This window comes from Notolepis coatsorum (genome assembly GCF_963971535.1).
Source record: "Notolepis coatsorum genome assembly, chromosome: 19".
In the NCBI taxonomy this organism is placed as follows: domain Eukaryota; kingdom Metazoa; phylum Chordata; class Actinopteri; order Aulopiformes; family Paralepididae; genus Notolepis; species Notolepis coatsorum.
In genome coordinates this window covers 15,616,707-15,638,672 of record NC_140183.1, presented here as the reverse complement: position 1 = coordinate 15,638,672, position 21,966 = coordinate 15,616,707, and the positions used below count along the sequence as shown (strand labels likewise).

Genomic DNA, 21,966 nt, shown 5'->3' with positions numbered 1-21,966 from the left:
ACAGGACTCGAGCACTGAGGTCACACACACTGACCAAGATTCAATACCACATACCAGTATATATATTATTTGATAGTGAATGGATGTTATGATTCGAGACACACTGCAGATAACACACAGCCCACTGGGAATACAGACAAGGTAAACACATTAGTTGGGAAAATTGGGACTTGATTCGGGACATATAATATAAATAACACCTACTAGACAAAACTGTAGACACTAACACACATGACGCACAACTAAGACGACAGGGAACCTGACCGGGAGCTCTGGAACTGTACTATCATATGAAAGATAAAAATTCAAAGAAAATGTTGGACAATAATAGGGACATTGGAGAATCCCCATTGGGGAATCTCCGTCGTTATAGGAGGGGCCCTCTCCAGGAGTGCCTTACCCCTCCAGCCAACGGGGGTTAAACGGGGTTAAAAAGAATGACCTGGGAAGTGCCAATTGTCTTTAGTTTTTTTTCTTTCTCTGAGTTATGTTAGAATAGCAGTTGCTTTGAATGTGCACATGGACAATTGTGAAGGACAAGAATTCAAAATGTTGGACATGAAGAGAGGCTTGGATAATCTCCTTTGGGGGATATCTCCGTCTCTAGGGGGGGGGCTTCTTCAACAGGAGAGCTGATTCCTCTCCAAACCGCCAACGGTTTGGATCCTATGTTTGATGTGATGCTGGCGTGGAAATAGCGCCTCCTTGTGGTTAACAGCAACTCTGTGCAGACCAGAAGACAAACAGGCTTTATTGTACAATTGTGGTAATTGCCATCTCCGTATTTTCATTTATTTTCAAACATTTATTTAAACTCGAAAGGCAACTGAGGTTTCCCTCATTTACAGTCACGTCGAGTGTACATACAGAGATAAGCAAAAGAAAGGCATATAAAATCACACAGCATATACAATCATAACAATTAGACGAGTAAGGATAACAATAAATTAAAACACGTACAACTTGACAAAGGTTGAAGATCAAGGTTTTAAACTCTGCAACAGAGGGGAGAATCTAAAGCTTTAAGGACTGTTGGAGATAATTCCATGAGCTAGAGGCATCATAGAAATGCAGATTTACGCTGTTCAGAGCAAACCTTAACGGACTACGGACACTAGAACGGGTTCCATAGGCACCAAAATTCCATTCCAATAATCATGTAGTCTAAGGAGGTAGCTTACCAATAATGATGTAGTATAAGGAGGTAGCTTACCAATAATGATGTAGTATAAGGAAGTAACTTACCAATAATGATGTAGTATAAGGAAGTAACTTACAATAATGATGTAGTATAAGGAGGTAGCCTACCAATAATGATGTAGTATAAGGAGGTAGCTTACCAATAATGATGTAGTATAAGGAGGTAGCTTACCAATAATAATGATGTAGTATAAGGATGTAGCCTACCAATAATGTAGTATAAGGAGGTAGCTTACCAATAATAATGATGTAGTATAAGGAGGTAGCCTACCAATAATGTAGTATAAGGAGGTAGCTTACCAATAATAATGATGTAGTATAAGGAGGTAGCTTACCAATTTAAGTAAAAAAAATTAAAAAAGGAAGAAAAAGGAGGTAGCTTACCAATAATGATGTAGTATAAGGAGGTAGCCTACCAATAATGTAGTATAAGGAGGTAGCTTACCAATAATAATGATGTAGTATAAGGAGGTAGCTTACCAATTTAAGTAAACAAAATTAAAAAAGGAAGAAAAAGGAGGTAGCTTACCAATAATGATGTAGTATAAGGAGGTAGCTTACGAATAAGGGCCTTAAAAATGAACAAATACCAGTCCCTGACCATGTTATACCCTCCCCCCACAGGTCCGCGAGGCTCTGCAGGACGTCCCAGGGAAGATGGAGGAGTTCCTGGGGCTGCTGTACGAGTTTGAGCAGGTGGGCGAGGGACGTGACGTGGTCCAGCTGTTCAAGCAGCTCCGCTCGGTCCTCGGCACCAGCATGGACCTTCTGAGAGACTTCGCTGCCTTCCTGCACCCCGAGCAGGCGCTGGAATGTGGCCTGGTAACTATCGCATCACGACACCACAGTTGGCTTCTATCACAGCGCCCTGTGTAGATTTACAGATGCTGGAGTGGCTGGGTAGCAGCGCAGAGGTCTAAGCACTCGCCTGCCACCGCAGAGACTCTGGGATCGAATCCAGCTGGCAGCGGTACCTGTGGCTTGGTCAGTCGTCCCTACGAACACAATTGTCAGTGTTCGCACGGGTGGGAAGCCAGTGAGGGTATGAATCCTGGTCGTTGCAAACAGCGACTCCTACTGGGCGTTACGTTCTCCCAGTGAAACTCCCCGTTGTCAGGTGAAAAGAAGCGGCTGGCAACTCTGCATGTATCGGAGGAGGCATGTGGCAGGCTAGACCGACAGTGGGGCAGCATGTGATGGTCTACACCAGGGGTGCCCAACCTTTTTTGAACCAAGATCTACTTTTTAATTTGTCACCTAGCCGAGAGCTACCAGCCCAAATTTGACCTACTCTCGGCTAGTATTAGTAGTAATAGTAGATTAATAATACCCATTCAATATGCACATGACAGAAAATATTATATGGCATATAATATTTTCTGTCCTGTGCATATTGAATGAGTATATAATATGATATTTTATATATCATTGTAACTGTGTAGTGTAGGAATTACAAGAATGACGAGAATGTTATTAATTAAATTAATGAATATTATCAAACGGAATTGTTTCTGTATACACATTTATAAAACGATCAAGGCATATTTAGCAATTTTTTATGCGTTCGCATGCGCTTTTCAAGAATAAACAAAAACGAGACTTAATGGGAAGGGTGTGCAGTTGCTTGTACATTTGAACATAGTTCCATGATACGTGGCTGCGTTGTGCTGAGAAAGAGGCGCAGATCCGCTTCTACTCTGAGGCTAGATCTGCATTTATTTTTTATTAATGTCGGAGCCGAGAATCCCGCTTCACAGAGGTATGTTGATGCAAACGGGACAAGCTTTCTCAGCGCAGCATTACACAGCACTGGGTAGTCGTTCCGGACTGATATCCAAAACTTTGCGAGGGCCTGTCCAGTGAACTTGACTTTCAGGAGCTCGTCACACGAAAGATCGATCAACGCCTCCTGCTCAGACAGAGGGAGGCCTGTTGCGAGCGCCATGTGCAATGAACGGATCTTGGATCCAGTTGTTCAAATTGTCCGTGCTCTTTCTTTCGGTGAAAATAATTCCAAAATTAATTAACTATGTGGCTACAGATGATGGGCTTCAAATCACCGTTTTAAATTCAGGATGCTTAGTTTCCAAGTGCCGCTGTAATTTACTTGGTTTAAAGCTCTCGTTAGAAAGGATCTCGTAACATCCCCCCCCCCCCCCCCCCCCCGACGGAAGTGCTTTAGTTACGAGACAGTGTCGATCACAAATATCTGAGTACACATTGACTCACAAAAGACCAGACGATATACCTGCGCAGGGCTGTCACGCACGCTCGCGCATGCACGTCGCGGCACTTTGCGCTCCTCTGACTCACAAAAGACCAGACGTGGCCTCAGTGATTATACCTGCGCAGGATATATGATGTGTATTGGAATACTGTGCCTCCGTTGATGCAGCGGCGAGACGTGGCAAACACACACAGCGGCCAGGTGGAAAACTCTATCTGAGTTGGGCTCGCGGATCTTCGGTCTATTTATTTTTATTTATTTTTCTGCCAATGCACTGTCACCTACCTAAATAATCTCACGGTCTACTTGAAACCAGCGCGCGATCTACCGGTCGATCGAGGTCGACTGGTTGGGCACCACTGGTCTACACCCTCCCCAGACTGACAGTAGGGCAGCACAACGACCAGGAAGGGAATTGGCATAACGACTAAATTGGGGGATGGGACTATGTATGTCAAATTCAGACTCACTCACTCACTCACTCACTCACTCACTCACTCACTCACTCACTCACTCACTCACTCACTCACTCACTCACTCAACCTGCTCCACCTTATATCTCCTCTAACACACTACAGGTATAATCTGCTCCACCTCATATCTCCCTCTACTTTCCTCTACTCCACTTCTCTACTGTCACAGCACCCTCACACTCACATCTGCGGGCCACCAGACCTCAGTTTATCATTTCTCCTATAGCCTGCCCTAGTCTAACTGTAGTTACTATGTTTTCGGCTCTCTGTACGTATGTATAATAATAATAATAATAATAATAATCTTCATTTATATAGCACCTTTCATACACGGAGTGCAACTCAAAGTGCTTAACAGAGACACGTCTTCTTTAAACAAGTCAAGAAGAAAAAACACAGTAAGTCAAGAAAAAACAAGAATACCATAAGGTCCAAAAGATTATAATAAATAAATAAATGCATGCATGCATGCATGCAACACTCTCAGACAAAAACTCCCAGGAAAAACTCACTAAAACCTAACGATAGGAAAAAATGAACCACAGGCAATGTGGAGGAGAGAAACCTTAGAAGGGCCAATTCAAGGGGGGATCTCCCTTCTTAGATGTTGGTGATATTAGTGTTGCATTAAAAACAGGCGAACAGTTGGTAAGCATGCACCCATGTACGTAGTGAAACACGGATGAGTGCATGCGATAGCAACTGAACATTTTGAAAAATGAAATATAGAGCTGATGGTGATAACAACTGAACATTTTATAAGATTAAAGATAGAACTGATAGCGGCTCTAGTTGAGGCACAGGGGTGCGTCCTCCCGGGACGTTCTACACTCTGGTCATCACTCCGAGACGGCCAAAGACAGGGAGACAGGGGCCGACGCAGAGAGGGTCGCATCCTCCCGGTCATCACGGGACGTCGAACACTCCGGTCATCACTACGAGACAGCCGGAGACAGGGGGGCACGCAGAGGGGGGATCGCATCCTGGGTGGGTGTCATCACGGGACGTCCAGCACTCCGGTCATCACTCCGAGACAGCCAAAGACAGGGAGACAGGGAGACGGGACAGGCGTTAGACATCACGCGTGATTGTGATGGTGATGGGTGAACATAGCAATAGATACATGTGGTAGGCATATATGAAGTAAGCATATTTTGTGAATAAAATAGAACAGTCAGTTTTGAGGAGTTGCCTCCTTGTAGGTGAGTGACACTGCTGGCCCGATGAGACTGACCGCGCAGCATGTCAGGGACAGAGAGTACAGATATGAGAGGCCTTCTGTACGTTTTGAGGGGTTGTTTCCTTATAGGTGAGTGACAGTGCTGGCTTGAGAAACTCGACCGCGCAGCATGTCAAAGTCACAGAAACAAATTAAAATGTTTATGTGAACAGGATATCTCAGAAACGCCTTCAGGGAATCTTTTTTTTATTTGTCCCAAACGTCCACTTTGAATCAACGATGAAGTATGAACTGAACCTCGATTGAACCTTTATTTCTCCCCTTTCTCCCTTCATTCATTGCCGTCCCAGTTTGAGGAGCAGCAGGCGTTTGAACGCAGCCGGCGTTTCCTTCGGCAGTTGGAGATCAGTTTTGGGGAGAACCCCTCGCACTATCAGAAGATCATCAAGGCTCTGCAGGGCGGGCCGAACCTAAGCCCTGCCAGCATTGACGAGGTACGTACACAGCGCTGGCTTCACCAGCTGTATGAACCATGTGCAGATCAGATCAGATCCCTTGAGCAGCTGTGTGAAGCCTGTGCAGATCAGATCAGATCCCTTGACCAGCTGTATGAAGCCTGTGCAGATCACATCCCAGGGCACTTGGAACAAATTTTTTTTAGCATTTTGAGCTTTACAGAAAATACTCATATTCAATACCTTTCATACACTTCACCTTATTGACTTTGTTCCTCAGAAGTTCATTTTTTTACCGATACAGATAATTTCCGATATTACATTTTAATGCCAATATCGGCCGATAATATCGGACATCCCTAATCTTAACTCATAGTATTGTTCCTTTTTCCCTCAGCTGAAAGCACAAATGGCTTCCCTCCTGAAAGGCCACACACATCTGCAAGGGGAATTCTGGGTATTTTTTGATGAACTCCGCCCTCCTCCAGCCCGCCCAGGGCAATTTGAGGAGGCTCATTGGCCAGAGGAGGGAGGCGGTTCAGACGGAGCCGAGGGCATTGGCTCAGGGGCTGGGGGAGGAGGAGGAGGAGGAGGAGCAGCAGCAGGAGGAGGAGGAGGAGGAAGTTGTGGGTTTGAAGAAGTGACACTACCTGACCTGGAGGAAGAGGAAGAGGGGCATAAGATTCAGTCGGGCCGAAGTCGGAGGAGGAAGATCGGCTCCCATGGCATCTACAGGGTTTGTGGATATGAACAGAACCGTGTTAATTGTAGCGCATTTGGTCCGATTCTCATAAAACTGGTAAATGTGGACCAGCCAACATTAAAAAGAGATTTATTAAAAAAGCAATAATTGTTTTGGGGGGAAAGCAATACTTTTATTCTGCACTTTAAAAAAAAATGTCTTACATTTTTTTTAACACTTACCGGTATACATAGACATACAACATTTAGACTAACATAACACTTTAAACGACATCAAACATATAACAATACAATGACATGGGTCCCTTGAATCCCTATGCTAAGGCTGTGTTCAGCAGCCCAGACCCCCATAAGAGGGACCCCCCCCCCTCATGCCATCCACCCCGAGAGATAGGACTCCCCCATATCCCAGGACCGCTATACACAGAGCCGGGCCCCAGCGACACGGGTCCCTTGAATTGATTGGGCCTGGCCCAGTAGAGGAGAGTGCAGGGTGCTCCCCCCCACCGAGCCAAGTATTCTGCACCTTTTATTAAATGATTACTCTACATAAAATGTTATCTATAGCACCTTTAAAAATAAAGAAATAAAAACAATACATCCACAGAGCTTTTAGAAAGGTGCAGAATAAAAGTATTGCTTTTCCCTGAAAGAAATTATTGATGAATGAATCTATCATTTAAAAAATGTTGGTGGGTCCAAAATGAATGTTGTTGTTTACATATTGCATGTATCCCCTCCCTACTTCCCATTTCCCCATGTGGAATGCACCTTATTGGATGAATTACATGTTGGTGCTCTAGTGCGACATCTAGTGGCTGAATGTTATCTATAGCACCTTTAACACTTTCTGTGCCGTTCCCGTAGATCAGACCTGGGCAATTTACGGCCTGCGGGCCACGTCCGGCCCTTTGGGCATCCGTGTCCGGCCCGCGGCCAATCAGAACAGCGTACCAAACTTCTTTGAGCAGGGGCACGCCGCAAGTCCGCACTCCCGAATGCGCTCCACTCGACACCTGGCTACTTTGCATAACAATAGCTCAGGTCGCCAGGTGTGTTCAAATACGTCATCAGGTGTGATAAAATACGTCCTCACACACTGTATTAAAAGAGCATTAAACTCACCAGTCACCACTGTACCACTGCCTGCAGCTAACGATCGAAATGCCAGCTCACGCCAAGAAAAGAAAAGTAGATACCGAATGCCGCGTTTTCAACAAGATATCGACTGCTAAATATTTATTTACAGAAGTCAAAGGTAACGCGGTGTGTTTAGTTTGTGGTACACAGGTCGCCGTATTCAAAGATTACAATTTGAATCGCCACTACGTGACCAAACATGAAGAGAAATGCAACAACTTGTCGGATGAAGAGAGAGCGAGGGAGTCTGATGCTTTACTTGCTAAACTGCAAAACCAACAAGGACTTTTTACAAAACTTTGCGCACCCAGAGAAGCAGCTGTCAAGACAAGTTATGTCATATCCCACAAAATCGCCAGAAGAAGTAAGTGTTTTTCTGACTGAGAGTTTATTAAAGAGTGTTTGTTGGACTCTGCAGCACTAATATGCCCGGAGAAAAAAGGCGTATTTGAGAACGTGCCCCTCTCCTGACGCACTGTAACGAGGAGAGTTGAGGACATCGCACAAAATCTGGAGCTTCAGCTGAAGAACAGAGCGGTCAACTTTGACTATTTTCCCCTGGCTCTGGATGAGAGCTGCGATGTACGTGACACTGCCCAGCTGCTCATCTTCTTACGTGGGATAACTGCAGACTTTAAAATCACGGAGGAGCTGGCAGCCATGCAGTCAATGAAGGGGACAACAACCGGGAGTGATTTGTTCATGGACGTAAATGCATGTTTGGACAAGTTGAGACTTAAATGGGACAAGCTGGCTGGTGTGACAACGGATGGTTGTCCAAACCTGACGGGGAAAAATGTTGGACTTTTGAAGAGAATGCAGGATAAAGTGACAGAAATTAACCCTGGGCAGAAATTGACATGTTTGCATTGTATTATACATCAGGAGGTGTTGTGTAAGTCAGTGTTAAAAATTAATCATGTTGTTGATGTTGTAACTAAAGTAGTTAACTTCATCAGGGCGAGAGCATTGAATCACAGACAGTTTGTTGCACTTTTGGAGGAAACAGACACTGAACACCGTGACATAAGCTACCACACATCTGTCAGGTGGCTTAGCCTGGGCAAAGTGCTGAACATTTTCTGGGACCTGAGAGAGGAGATTCGGGAGTTCTGTGCAAGTTCTGTGTGAAGAAAGGAAAAGACATCCCACAGCTTTGGATCTGCCTACATTATGTGAACAGACATTCTCAGTGATGAAGTTCAACAAATCCAGATACAGATCCTCTATCACTGATGATCACCTCTCAGATGGCCTTCGCATATCCACCTCAGATATGCAGCCAGATTTCAATGCACTTGTTCAAGCCCAAGCCAGACTGGATTTCTCTCACTGAACAAGTAAAAAGTTACACATAGGCCTACTGTACACAGGCTTTTAACATGCTGCAAAACATCTCTTCAGTGTTTGTGAAGATTAACAAGTTGAAAATAAAATGGAACACTGATGTAATGATTGTGTGCATGATGAAAGATAATACCGATAATCTAGCGTTGATTTCAGATTGATTGTTGATCCAAGCGAGGAATGGCAACGTGTTTATTGAATTACACAAACGCAGTTTTTGCGTCTTTTCCTGGGATCACTCAGAATTATGGATGTCCGATATTATCGGCCTACCGATATTATCGGCCGATATTGGCATTAAAATGTAATATCGAAAAATATCTATCTGTTTTCAAAAATCTTTTTTATTTATTTATTTATTTATTTTTACATTTATTTAAGCTTTATTTACCCAGGCAAGCATGTAAGAACAAATTATTATTTTATTTATTGTCAAAGTATGCATAATGTTGTGTTAATTCCACGACAAGAGATGGCGGCCTGGTAGTGCAGCGGACTAAGCGTCTGTCTACCACCACAGAGACAGTGGGATCGAATCCAGCTGTGGTGCTTCCGGGTTGGCCGACCGTCCATACTAACACAATTGGCAGTGTTAGAGGGGGGGAAACCCGGCGAGGGTGGGTCCTGGTCGTTGTAAACAGCGACTCATACAGTTCGGTCGGGGCGCCTGCACAGCAAGGGAAGGATCTAAGAGAGGTAGTGTGACATTCCACACGTTACACTCTCCCAGTGAGAGTCCGCGCTGCCAGGTGAAAAGAAGTGGTGGGCTGGGTACACATGTGTCGGAGGAAGCATGTGATAGTCTCTGCCCTCCCGGACCGATGGTAGGGGGTAGAGTGCGCAACGACCAGGAAGGAGATTGGGAATTGGCATAACGACTAACATTGGGATGGGAGAAAAACGGAAAAAGGAGGAAAAAAGATGATAAAAAAAAAAGAAAAAGATATGTAATGTTAATTACCTGAAATTATTCCGTTTTTGGGGGGGGGGGGGACCCTGCATATATCGGTATCGGTTGATATCGGTATCGGATATCGAACATCCCTACTCAGAATCACTCAAACTATACTCATATTCACCACGGTATAAAACGGAAATGTACGCATGAAAAAATTATCTGTTTTTTGCATGTTGACTGGAATAAACTGACAATCGACAACGTTATTAGATCCATAGCTATAATATTTAATATAGTTTTTAGCACTGCAAACACGGCATTCTCCTCATTGAACATAGCACTGGAACTGACGGCCCACAGTGCCCCCTGCTGACTGGCAGTCAATGTGTTAAGGTTATTTTTGGCTGCAGAATAGTTTCCTGAGAAAAGATGGAATAAGTCCAGCATCACTCATGTGCAATTTAGCATTTTGTCTTGTTTGGTGTTATTTCTGTGTGCATTCTTATGGAATACAATCACAATAGAATCAACATGCGTTATGGTATTCAGGATCAGTTGAGTTTTACTATTGTTTGCCTAGTCATGGGTCGACTCGAAACATTAAATAAAATGCATGCATATGCTAGTAGGGTTTCAGAGTCCCAACATGACTGTGGATATATTTACCAGTTGCCAAGTTTGACCAGAATTGACCAAATGCAGCATTTTTAGACGACAATTGTAATTGTGTGTGTGTTGTTTAATTCTGAATGGCCTGTTTTGGCGCTCTTAGGAATGTGATTGGTCGGATAAAGACTGTTCCTGCCTCTGCCATGAGACCAATCAGGACGCAAAGCTTCGCAAACACAAGAGGAAAGGATGCACTCGCTGCCACTGCAGCAAGGTTGTTTATTTATTTATTTTAATATTATTGTATTTCTCACAATAATTTTTTACATGTCTGTGTGAAAGGGATTGGACAGGAAAATGTCTGATTATTTTTGAAAAGGCAGCAATTTGTATGTGTGCTTGGCTGTTGCATAGGTGGATGGGGGATGAAAGGAAAATATTCACTTTATTGTGTCACAATATTTCTTAAAGGGATAGTTGTGATTTGGGGAACCCTGGCCCTATTTTCTACGTACCAACTGTAGGATTACGGTGTTTCAGCCTGGTTGTCGATCGTTATCAGCCTCTCATCGCCTCTGTCCATGTTGTATCTGCCCTCTGTATTGTGTTGTTTCGTTCATCGAGGCAATCGTTTGTGGTGGAATTCGTACTCCCACAGCTTACTGCCTAAGACACCCCTATCTCTCCCCTGGTGCATTTTGAACAATCGTACGCTGAATCTGACTGTTTATATCAAAAAGGATTGTTTATTTACATAAACGGAGGTCTAATACAGAATGAAATGAAGGAGAAAAAACTAAAGTCTTAAGAAAAGCTAAGAAAATATCTGTATCTGTCTCTAGGGTTGGGCACCGAGAACTTCCTTCTTTTTTTAATACATTTCTTTTAATTTATTATTATTAATTTGTTGCATGACTTTGTTTTATTTTGTTTCATATCTCAACACCCACCTGGGCTGCAGCTCTTTGTTTTTTAGACTGCTGCCAACTTGCAATGTTATTTCAGTAGGTTTCAGTTTATTAAGTTAAGAGTTTCATGTACATATATGCCTTTTCAGTTTTACAGTTATTGAATTTTGAAGTTGCATAATTGAGTACCTTAGTTACAGTACAGCAACCAAATTAAACTATCAAGTCAACTGACGATGTGAATAGTATGAAAAAATAAAAATAAAGGATTTTTCAAATATATTTTTTCTCCTGCGAAATAAGCTGTGACCTGTTTTGACCTGCACCTCAAAGAATCGGAATCGAGAATCGTTTAGAACAGGAATCGAAATGGAGAATCAGAATCGTTCAAATCCAAACGATGCCCAACCCTATCTGTCTCTTTCTCTCTCTCGTCGTTCACTCTCTCTAGCTCGCTCTCTCCCCTCCCCCAACCCTCCATCAGGAGGGCCACCTTTCTCTCTCCGATGTTGTTCTCTGCTCTGTCAGAACCCGACATAACCCAAGCGCTATCACCGGCAAGCTATAACCTTGCCTGAGCTGTTAACCTCTACACGACTTTGCAGGCCATAGCTAACTTTAAACTAGTTAGCTGTAATGGATCATACATGATGTGGTGTGCTGTTAGTTATCTGAAAATAATGCTCAATACACGGGGGTAATTAACGTGAGCTAACGTTAGCCCTTCAACGTGTGGTTTGCATGGACAGTAACGTTAGCTACAGCTTCGTTAGCCTAGCTAACGTTAGCTACATATCTAGCAAGCTATAGACAAAGAAAGTTTAATGTGACTGATCTAGTGAGCTAGAATCAGAATATTCCACCCATAAATAGCTAATGTCAAATATAAATAACGCAATGGCCATACCAACCTGTTCGTTTTGACGGGAGCTAGTTAACGTTAGCTAGTTAGCCAGCTAGCTAGTAGTACCGGTGAATCATGTTGCTAATTGATTTCGGTCGACTAACATTAGCGAGATTGGCCTACGTTCCGTTACATATTCATAATCATGAGAAGGATAGGAGTCTGAGGCGGGATGTCGAAAGACGACGCTAAACATTTATTAACTTAATGTTAAACTGTTGACGTTGAGCTAGTGTGCTGACAGGAAAGTAACAAACAATATGGTCCGTGTGGAACCCTTACACATAGTTCCGTGGGTGGTTGTTAGAGTTGTTGATCTTCCACAAAAGATTGATTGTTTAAATGTATGTTTAATCCAGTAAGAATAGTACTAGACTATATAACATACATCTGTGCAAGTAGATTACATTACATTAACAAAACGTATTGCCCTTTTGACATGTAGCCTACATAGTCCTATTCATAATCATGAACGTTTATTTGGAAGTATTTTTTATTCTGTACTTAGTTTGAAAGTGGTCGCACTTTCTGTCTGTATTACATACAGTTCCCTCTGTGTAATACAGACAGTCTTCACACATTCATAAATAACACTTACAGAAAAGCTGATTTGTGCACTGTAATAAAAGATGTTTTGTTCAATGGGAAATCTTTTTTAATTTTTTTTACCGAATACCGTGATATACCGTGAACCGGGGTATTTTTGCCCAAGGTTATCATACCTTCAAAATGTCATACCGGCACATGCCTAAATAAAGGTATTTTCGTACGTACTTATCCTGTTATAATCATAAGGAAAACCAGTCATATCTTTCACAATGATGATGTTGATCAGTAGAGTCCATGCTGTTCCTCATACTAGCTTTGGATAATTAGCCACAAACCATTGTAAAGTCAATGGGGTCAAGTTCCTGTCAGTACTAGCTGAAGTGAGTGTGCTTTGTGGAGTAGATTTCAGTTGTCCTCACTCAGACTTCAGCTAGTACTGACAGGAACTTGACCCCATAAGTAGCTAATAGGGCTAGGGTTCTGGTTAATTGCCGCTGTGATCACTTCTGTGGAATTGCATGTAACGAGTGTCGAGGAACATTATTATTATCTTGTACATCATGAGTGGAGGTGATGTAATTGTGATTTTGTCATTTATGTACGTTACGATATTGAACATTCACCCCCCCTCCCCCAGGGCTCAGATGCTGTTTCCAGGGCGATGAAGAGCCTTGACCCCATGTACAACCTGCCAGTGAGCCCCACGGCAGACCCTATGGACAACCTGCCTGCCAGTCCCTCAGCAGACCCTATGGACAACCTGCCTGCCAGTCCCACAGCAGACCCTATGGAAAACCTGCCAGCCAGCCCCACAGCAGACCCTATGGACAACCTGCCTGCCAGTCCCTCAGCAGACCCTATGGACAACCTGCCTGCCAGTCCCTCAGCAGACCCTATGGACAACCTCCCTGCCAGTCCCTCAGCAGACCCTATGGACAACCTGCCAGCCAGCCCCACAGCAGACCCTATGGACAACCTGCCTGCCAGTCCCTCAGCAGACCCTATGGACAACCTGCCTGCCAGTCCCTCAACAGAGCAGCATGCTCAGCCTGTCATAGAGGATAAGGATGACGGAAGGGAGGAGGAGAAAGAGCTGGATGAAATAAAATATGAAGTACACAGCAGGCGCAACAGTACACAGTCAGGTATGTTGAAGTTATTTATCTTTTTTGCCCATTGCGCCACTTTGCCGCCCGAATTCCGTTTTTCTGACTTAAAATAGTGACTCACGTGAATCATGCAGAAAAGTAATAAAAACATTTGGGGGGGGGGGGGGGGGGGGGGGGGGGGTCGTCATGGTCAATATTGAGCCGCGGAACCCGCTTTTTAGAAAGCAGCCAAATGCAACCAACCAGAAGGCGAGGCTGTTCCGAAGCTTACAGCGCTTTCACCCGCCTCTGCTGTGCTCAGCACCAATGAGAAGCGGCTATTTGCTTTTTCCCCGCCTCTGCTGTGCTCAGCACCAATGGGAAGCAGCGATTTGTGTTTTTAGTTTTCTGAAAGGCGGCCATTGCTCTCTAGCTGCTCTACACGAGAGTAAACTTGACTCAACAATACTAACCTGCGGGCGGCAACTTTTCCGAGACAGTAAGTTCATTTGACTTATTCTAGTCTAAAGAAACATATATATTACTATTGCTATTGATAAATCTAGGTAACGTGACGAATGCGTTTGTTAATCGGAACGTTATTTACACGACAACCACTGTGTGTGTGTGTGCGTGCTTGCTCGTGCCGCTCGCTTTCCATGTATGACAAATGTACATATTTTGAATGCGTTTACATTTTACCCATAAATGCAGCTATGGCATATATTACTATTGATCAATCTAGGTAACGTGAATGCCACAACTAATGACTTTGTTTGTTAATCAGAACGTTATTTACGCGACAACCAGGGTGTGTGTGTGTGCTTGCGCCATCACTGTAGTGTCTGCTGTCTTCATAACCACACTTGTGTGTCTGTGTACTAGTACTTTCTAAAAAATTTCCTGTGTACCCTGAGGTAAGTTAGGCTAACTAACATCTCGAATAGCTAGCTAGCTAACGTTACAACAAAACCAACCACCGGGAGACGTCTGGGAGATCATGGGCATGAAAAACGGGACTATACTTTTTAACATGTAACGTTACGTTATATTATAATAATTAGCAATGCGGATTCGCTGGATTTGGTCCTTTTTTTTATGGTTCGGGATTCGGCCGAATCCTTCACAAATATTGGACCGAATGTAACGTTATTTAATTAACTGTAAAAAAAATCATTTAGCTATGCTTAATAATTGTGTCACTCATAGCTTTCAGCATTTTATCACCTTGTATTTATTCTTTATACTCACCTTAACCTGGAGGTTAGAGAGAGAGAGAAGGGGATATCTGGAGGTTAGAGAGAGATACCTGGAGGTTAGAGAGAGATACCTGGAGGTTAGAGAGAGAGATTTTATTCATTTTCTTTGTCCCTCTCCCACCTTCCTCTTCCCTGTGAACAGTTCAGTGTTTGTTTATTTCAAAGAAAAAAGAATGGTTTCGAAAATGTTCAGGTTTTTTTCTTAAGGCGCAATCACATCCCTGCATGTAGAATGCCAGACCTCAGAATGCCAGTCCTCATGTAGAATACCAGACCTCAGGTAGAATACCAGACCTCAGGTAGAATACCAGACCTCAGGTAGAATACCAGACCTCATGTAGAATACCAGACATCATGTAGAATACCAGACCTCATGTAGAATACCAGACCTCATGTAGAATACCAGACCTCATGTAGAATACCAGACCTCATGTAGAATACCAGACCTCATGTAGAATACCAGTCCTCATGTAGAATACAGACCTCAGGTAAAGTTCCAGACCTCAGGTAGAATACAGACCTCAGGTAAAGTTCCAGACCTCAGGTAAAGTTCCAGACCTCAGGTAGAATACAGACCTCAGGTAAAGTTCCAGACCTCAGGTAGAATACAGACCTCAGGTAAAGTTCCAGACCTCAGGTAGAATACAGACCTCAGGTAAAGTTCCAGGCCTCAGGTAGAATACAGACCTCAGGTAAAGTTCCAGACCTCAGGTAGAATACAGACCTCAGGTAAAGTTCCAGACCTCAGGTAGAATACAGACCTCAGGTAAAGTTCCAGACCTCAGGTAGAATACAGACCTCAGGTAAAGTTCCAGACCTCGGGCAGAATACAGACCTCAGGTAAAGTTCCAGACCTCAGGTAAAGTTCCAGACCTTAGGTAAAGTTCCAGACCTCAGGTAAAGTACCAGACCTCATGTAGAATACCAGACCTCATGTAGAATACCAGACCTCATGTAGAATACCAGACCTCATGTAGAATACCAGACCTCATGTAGAATACCAGTCCTCATGTAGAATACAGACCTCAGGTAAAGTTCCAGACCTCAGGTAGAATACAGACCTCAGGTAAAGTTCCAGACCTCAGGTAAAGTTCCAGACCTCAGGTAGAATACAGACCTCAGGTAAAGTTCCAGACCTCAGGTAGAATACAGACCTCAGGTAAAGTTCCAGACCTCAGGTAGAATACAGACCTCAGGTAAAGTTCCAGGCCTCAGGTAGAATACAGACCTCAGGTAAAGTTCCAGACCTCAGGTAGAATACAGACCTCAGGTAAAGTTCCAGACCTCAGGTAGAATACAGACCTCAGGTAAAGTTCCAGACCTCAGGTAGAATACAGACCTCAGGTAAAGTTCCAGACCTCTGGCAGAATACAGACCTCAGGTAAAGTTCCAGACCTCAGGTAAAGTTCCAGACCTTAGGTAAAGTTCCAGACCTCAGGTAAAGTTCCAGACCTCAGGTAGAATACAGACCTCAGGTAAAGTTCCAGACCTCAGGTAAAGTTCCAGACCTCATGTAGAATACCAGACCTCATGTAGAATACCAGTCCTCATGTAGAATACAGACCTCAGGTAAAGTTCCAGACCTCAGGTAGAATACAGACCTCAGGTAAAGTTCCAGACCTCAGGTAAAGTTCCAGACCTCAGGTAGAATACAGACCTTAGGTAAAGTTCCAGACCTCAGGTAAAGTTCCAGACCTCAGGTAAAGTTCCAGACCTCAGGTAAAGTTCCAGACCTCAGGTAGAATACAGACCTCAGGTAAAGTTCCAGACCTCAGGTAGAATACAGACCTCAGGTAAAGTTCCAGACCTCAGGTAAAGTTCCAGACCTCAGGTAGAATACAGACCTCAGGTAAAGTTCCAGACCTCAGGTAAAGTTCCAGACCTCAGGTAAAGTTCCAGACCTCAGGTAAAGTTCCAGACCTTAGGTAAAGTTCCAGACCTCAGGTAAAGTTCCAGACCTTAGGTAAAGTTCCAGACCTCAGGTAAAGTTCCAGACCTCAGGTAGAATACAGACCTCAGGTAAAGTTCCAGACCTCGGGCAGAATACAGACCTCAGGTAAAGTTCCAGACCTCAGGTAAAGTTCCAGACCTCATGTAGAATACCAGACCTCATGTAGAATACCAGTCCTCATGTAGAATACAGACCTCAGGTAAAGTTCCAGACCTCAGGTAGAATACAGACCTCAGGTAAAGTTCCAGACCTCAGGTAAAGTTCCAGACCTCAGGTAGAATACACACCTCAGGTAAAGTTCCAGACCTCAGTTAGAATACAGACCTCAGGTAAAGTTCCAGACCTCAGGTAGAATACAGACCTCAGGTAAAGTTCCAGACCTCAGGTAGAATACAGACCTCAGGTAAAGTTCCAGGCCTCAGGTAGAATACAGACCTCAGGTAAAGTTCCAGACCTCAGGTAGAATACAGACCTCAGGTAAAGTTCCAGACCTCAGGTAGAATACAGACCTCAGGTAAAGTTCCAGACCTCAGGTAGAATACAGACCTCAGGTAAAGTTCCAGACCTCAGGTAAAGTTCCAGACCTCAGGTAGAATACAGACCTTAGGTAAAGTTCCAGACCTCAGGTAAAGTTCCAGACCTCAGGTAGAATACAGACCTCAGGCAGAATACAGACCTCAGGTAAAGTTCCAGACCTCAGGTAAAGTTCCAGACCTCAGGTAAAGTTCCAGACCTCAGGTAAAGTTCCAGACCTTAGGTAGAATACAGACCTCAGGTAGAATACAGACCTCAGGTAAAGTTCCAGACCTCAGGTAGAATACAGACCTCAGGTAGAATACAGACCTCAGGTAAAGTTCCAGACCTCAGGTAGAATACAGACCTCAGGTAGAATACAGACCTCAGGTAAAGTTCCAGACCTCAGGTAGAATACAGACCTCAGGTAAAGTTCCAGACCTCAGGTAGAATACAGACCTCAGGTAAAGTTCCAGACCTCAGGTAGAATACAGACCTCAGGTAAAGTTCCAGACCTCAGGTAGAATACAGACCTCGGGCAGAATACAGACCTCGGGCAGAATACAGACCTCAGGTAGAATACAGACCTCAGGTAGAATACAGACCTCAGGTAAAGTTCCAGACCTCAGGTAAAGTTCCAGACCTCGGGCAGAATACGTGAGACTAGGGTTCAACCAATTGGGCTGACGTTGGGCACAAATGATATTGCAGTTTGCAGAGAAACGGAGAAAAAATAAGTGAACTTTTGTGAAACTAAGCCAACAGGATGTGTTTTCAACAGGACACTGTGTGTCTTCGCGGGACCGCGGCCCCCAGGAAGAAGGCAAGGAGGAGGAGGAGGAGGCGGAGGAGGAGGTTGAACGGGAAATGGAGGGCGAGGACCAAAAAGAACGATGCAGCCCGCCGCCGAAGACTGGCCGCGGGGACGGGGACACATCTGGGGACGGGGCCTCCTCCTCCTCCTCCCGATGGCTGGACGGTCTCATCCCCCCACAGCAGCAGCCTCGCCCCAGCCCCCCTGTGGAGCCTCCGGTCTGTGCCAAGAACATCTCCCTCACCGCCAGCGGGGAGAAGGTCATCCTCTGGACGAGGTAGGGAGGGGTTTCAGTCGATGCATTTCACTAAACGGGAGGATCACGGAGCCCAGGTCCCATCTTTTCGAAACGGCATACATTGCCAATTCTCTTGTCAACTACGTGGCCCCAAAAACATTGCAACCATTTACTACTGATCTGTGTCAACCCTTTCACTGCCACACTACTGAAAGGGTTAACCCTTTCACTGCGACAATACAGGAGGTTAACCCTTTCACTGCCATGTGACAAAGGGTTAACCCTTTCACAACCACACTACAGAAGGTTAACCCTTTCACTACCACAGTGTGGTAGTGAAAGGTTAACCGTCTGTAGTGTGGTAGTAAAAGGTTAACAGTCTAGTGTGGTAGTGAAAGGTTAACCCTTCTGTAGCGTGGTAGTGAAAGGGTTAACCTTCTGTTGCGTGGTAGTGAAAGGTTAACCTTCTGTAGTGTGGTAGTGAAAGCGTTAACCCCTATGTAGTGTGGTAGTGAAAGGGTTAACCGTCTGTAGTGTGGTAGTGAAAGGTTAACCCTTCTGTAGTGTGGTAGTGAAAGGGTTAACCGTATGTAGTGAATGGGTTAACCTTCTGTAGTGTGGTAGTGAAAGGGTTAACCTTCTGTAGGGTGGTAGTGAATGGGTTAACCTTCTGCAGGGTGGTAGTGAAAGGGTTAACTGTCTGTAGTGTGGTAGTGAAAGGGTTAACCGTCTGTAGTGTGGTAGTGAAAGGGTTAATGTAGCTGGTGGAGGAGCCTCCAAAAGACAACAAAGTGTTTTATTACCTGCATTGTTTTTACCCTTTTTCTTATTCTCTGCACTACTTTTATTGTCTATTTTAATACTCATTTTATGTCTATTGTTACTGTTGTGAAGCACTTTGGGCTGCAATTCTTGTATGAAAGTGCTATACAAATTCAGATTATTATTATTAATAATAATAAAGCCTACACTGTTATGTAAACCAGATTGTAATCTTGAGTTTGTCTTTCAGGGAAGCGGACCGTGTCATTTTAACCACCTGCCAGCAGGAGGGGGCGAACCAGAGCACCTTTCAGGCTGTTTCTGCTCAGCTGGGGAACAAGACCCCAAGTGAGGTAAATAACAAGTACATCTCCTTTCATAACTGATCAGATCATGTGATGAAACCTAGTTTAGAAAGGCATCAAGTTCTGTAATACGAATACTCTTCTACTAGCACTCTCTTACACAATGTATCTGTGCCCAGCAGCTGGTATAGCTGTGACTAGGGGCTGGTATAGCTGTGACTAGGAGCTGGTATAGCTGTGACTAGGAGCTGGTATAGCTGTGACTAGGAGCTGGTATAGCTGTGACTAGGGGCTGGTATAGCTGTGACTAGGAGCTGGTATAGCTGTGACTAGGAGCTGGTATAGCTGTGACTAGGAGCTGGTATAGCTGTGACTAGGAGCTGGTATAGCTGTGACTAGGGGCTGGTATAGCTGTGACTAGGAGCTGGTATAGCTGTGACTAGGAGCTGGTATAGCTGTGACTAGGGGCTGGTATAGCTGTGACTAGGGGCTGGTATAGCTGTGACTAGGAGCTGGTATAGCTGTGACTAGGAGCTGGTATAGCTGTGACTAGGAGCTGGTATAGCTGTGACTAGGAGCTGGTATAGCTGTGACTAGGGGCTGGTATAGCTGTGACTAGGGGCTGGTATAGCTGTGACTAGGAGCTGGTATAGCTGTGACTAGGAGCTGGTATAGCTGTGACTAGGAGCTGGTATAGCTGTGACTAGGGGCTGGTATAGCTGTGACTAGGAGCTGGTATAGCTGTGACTAGGAGCTGGTATAGGTTTGGTCTGTTGGGCCGTCCCGCTATCAGCCAGTCTGTCCTAAAAAGAAACATATAAACTAAGGGTAGCTGGGTATGTATAAACTAAGGGTGTACAAAACCTTGTTCAGCACCACAGTGAATTCCGTTCCTTTATGTTCTATAATCTATTTCATAAAGTAACCTGATGTTTCTTGTCTCCAGGTGTCTCGCAGGTTTCGGGACTTGATGCGCCTGTTTCACACAGCTGCCCGTCAGGCGAGCTCTGAAGACGAGGCCCCGCCCACTGAGGACGAGGCCCCGCCCACTGAGCCACAGGCCAACACTGATGAGGAGCAGGAATGAAATGAAAAGAATGAAACTAACTCCAATCATGGACAAAACGGAGACATTACCTTTCCACTGCACCCTACTGTAGGAAGTCAGAAAAAGCTAAGACCAGCAAGATCTTGTATGTTGAAAAATGTATGTACATTTTAAAATGGCAGCAGCCATTAAAAACAAACGCAAAAGAGCCATGTTAATGACATTTCTGTTTTTTTAAATGGATGTGGTTTTCCCCTGAGACTTAAAGGATGGGTTAAATTTTTTTTTTTAACCAAGTATATGTATTTAAAGTTTAAACATTGTGGTGTTGACTAGTACTGAACCCAGGCTCTATTTAAATGTTGTGGTGTTGACTAGTACTGAACCCAGGCTCTATTATTATTTATTTATTATTGTCTGGCATAATGTTAATTAGTACAAGCCATCATTTCCCTAATCACTCTAGTATTAAGGAACTTAACACCGTGTTGCATCCTCTCACCAGGTTCCAGTACAATCCAATAGGTCAAGTGTTTTAACCTTCAAAAACCATGAAGTTTTACAAAAGAAGAAGTTCAGTATAAGCAGATGTGTTCTACTGAAGAAATTGTTGCAAAATGTACATTATATCAAAGTCATATCTGTATCTATATTATGAGGTAATAGGTCAAATCATTAGTGTTTTTAGGCATAAAAATTACTTCATCAATATGTATTTAATAAGACAGTCAACAAACTTTGAAGTACTTTTTCTCAGTTTCAGTGTTGGCGTAGTTACGGCTGTTAGCCTTTGTAGGGCAGCGTGGCTCTGCAATATTGATTGTGACTACCTCTAAACTAAGAAGATTGGTTTTCATGAAGTTAGTCATTAGAATCTACTGTATCAGCAAGAGGCTAAAGAAGGACAAAGTTTATTTTACTATACTATTGTGTAAATATGAACCAGTATTGTAAATGCTAGGATGTATTGGGTACTGTAGGCCTATAGGGTTCAGTCATTGAGGACTGTTATATATATATGTATTAAGTTAAGTTGGACACGAGTAAGTGAGTAACGGATCTATTTTGTACATATTAAACCAGTTTTTTCTATCCGAGTCTACGCTTTCATACATGGCTTTTACAGTGCTGTGAATATAAAAACTAACAACACATTAATTAACAAACAGGATAATAAATAACGCATACATTTTTTTTTTTTTTAACTTAAGTTTTTATTTTCATTTTTTCAACAACATACATAGACAATACATTTCCACATACAAAATGATAAAGACTCATCAACAAGAAATACAAATAAAACAGATATACAAAAATGAGAAAAGAAAAAGTGTGGCATGGGTCCTTCGGTCCATTCTATATTTGCATCCTTTATTTAAATTTTTCATCATTTCCT

The 21,966-nt window shown here is 43.6% G+C and overlaps 1 protein-coding gene across 1 annotated transcript in view; it reads left to right on the top strand.

Annotated features, from left to right (window-relative positions):
* Positions 1–21,748, top strand: part of gon4lb (gon-4 like b) — an 87,848-nt gene extending 66,100 nt beyond the window's left edge. Inside the window, exons 25-32 of the mRNA XM_084336546.1 lie at positions 1,825–2,022; positions 5,431–5,574; positions 5,933–6,271; positions 10,395–10,505; positions 13,230–13,737; positions 18,185–18,494; positions 19,468–19,570; positions 20,469–21,748. Coding sequence (XP_084192672.1) covers positions 1,825–2,022; positions 5,431–5,574; positions 5,933–6,271; positions 10,395–10,505; positions 13,230–13,737; positions 18,185–18,494; positions 19,468–19,570; positions 20,469–20,609 — 1,854 coding nt within the window. The 3' untranslated portion in view covers positions 20,610–21,748. The remainder of the gene's footprint in view (positions 1–1,824; positions 2,023–5,430; positions 5,575–5,932; positions 6,272–10,394; positions 10,506–13,229; positions 13,738–18,184; positions 18,495–19,467; positions 19,571–20,468) is intronic.
* The last annotated feature ends 218 nt before the right edge of the window (positions 21,749–21,966 follow it).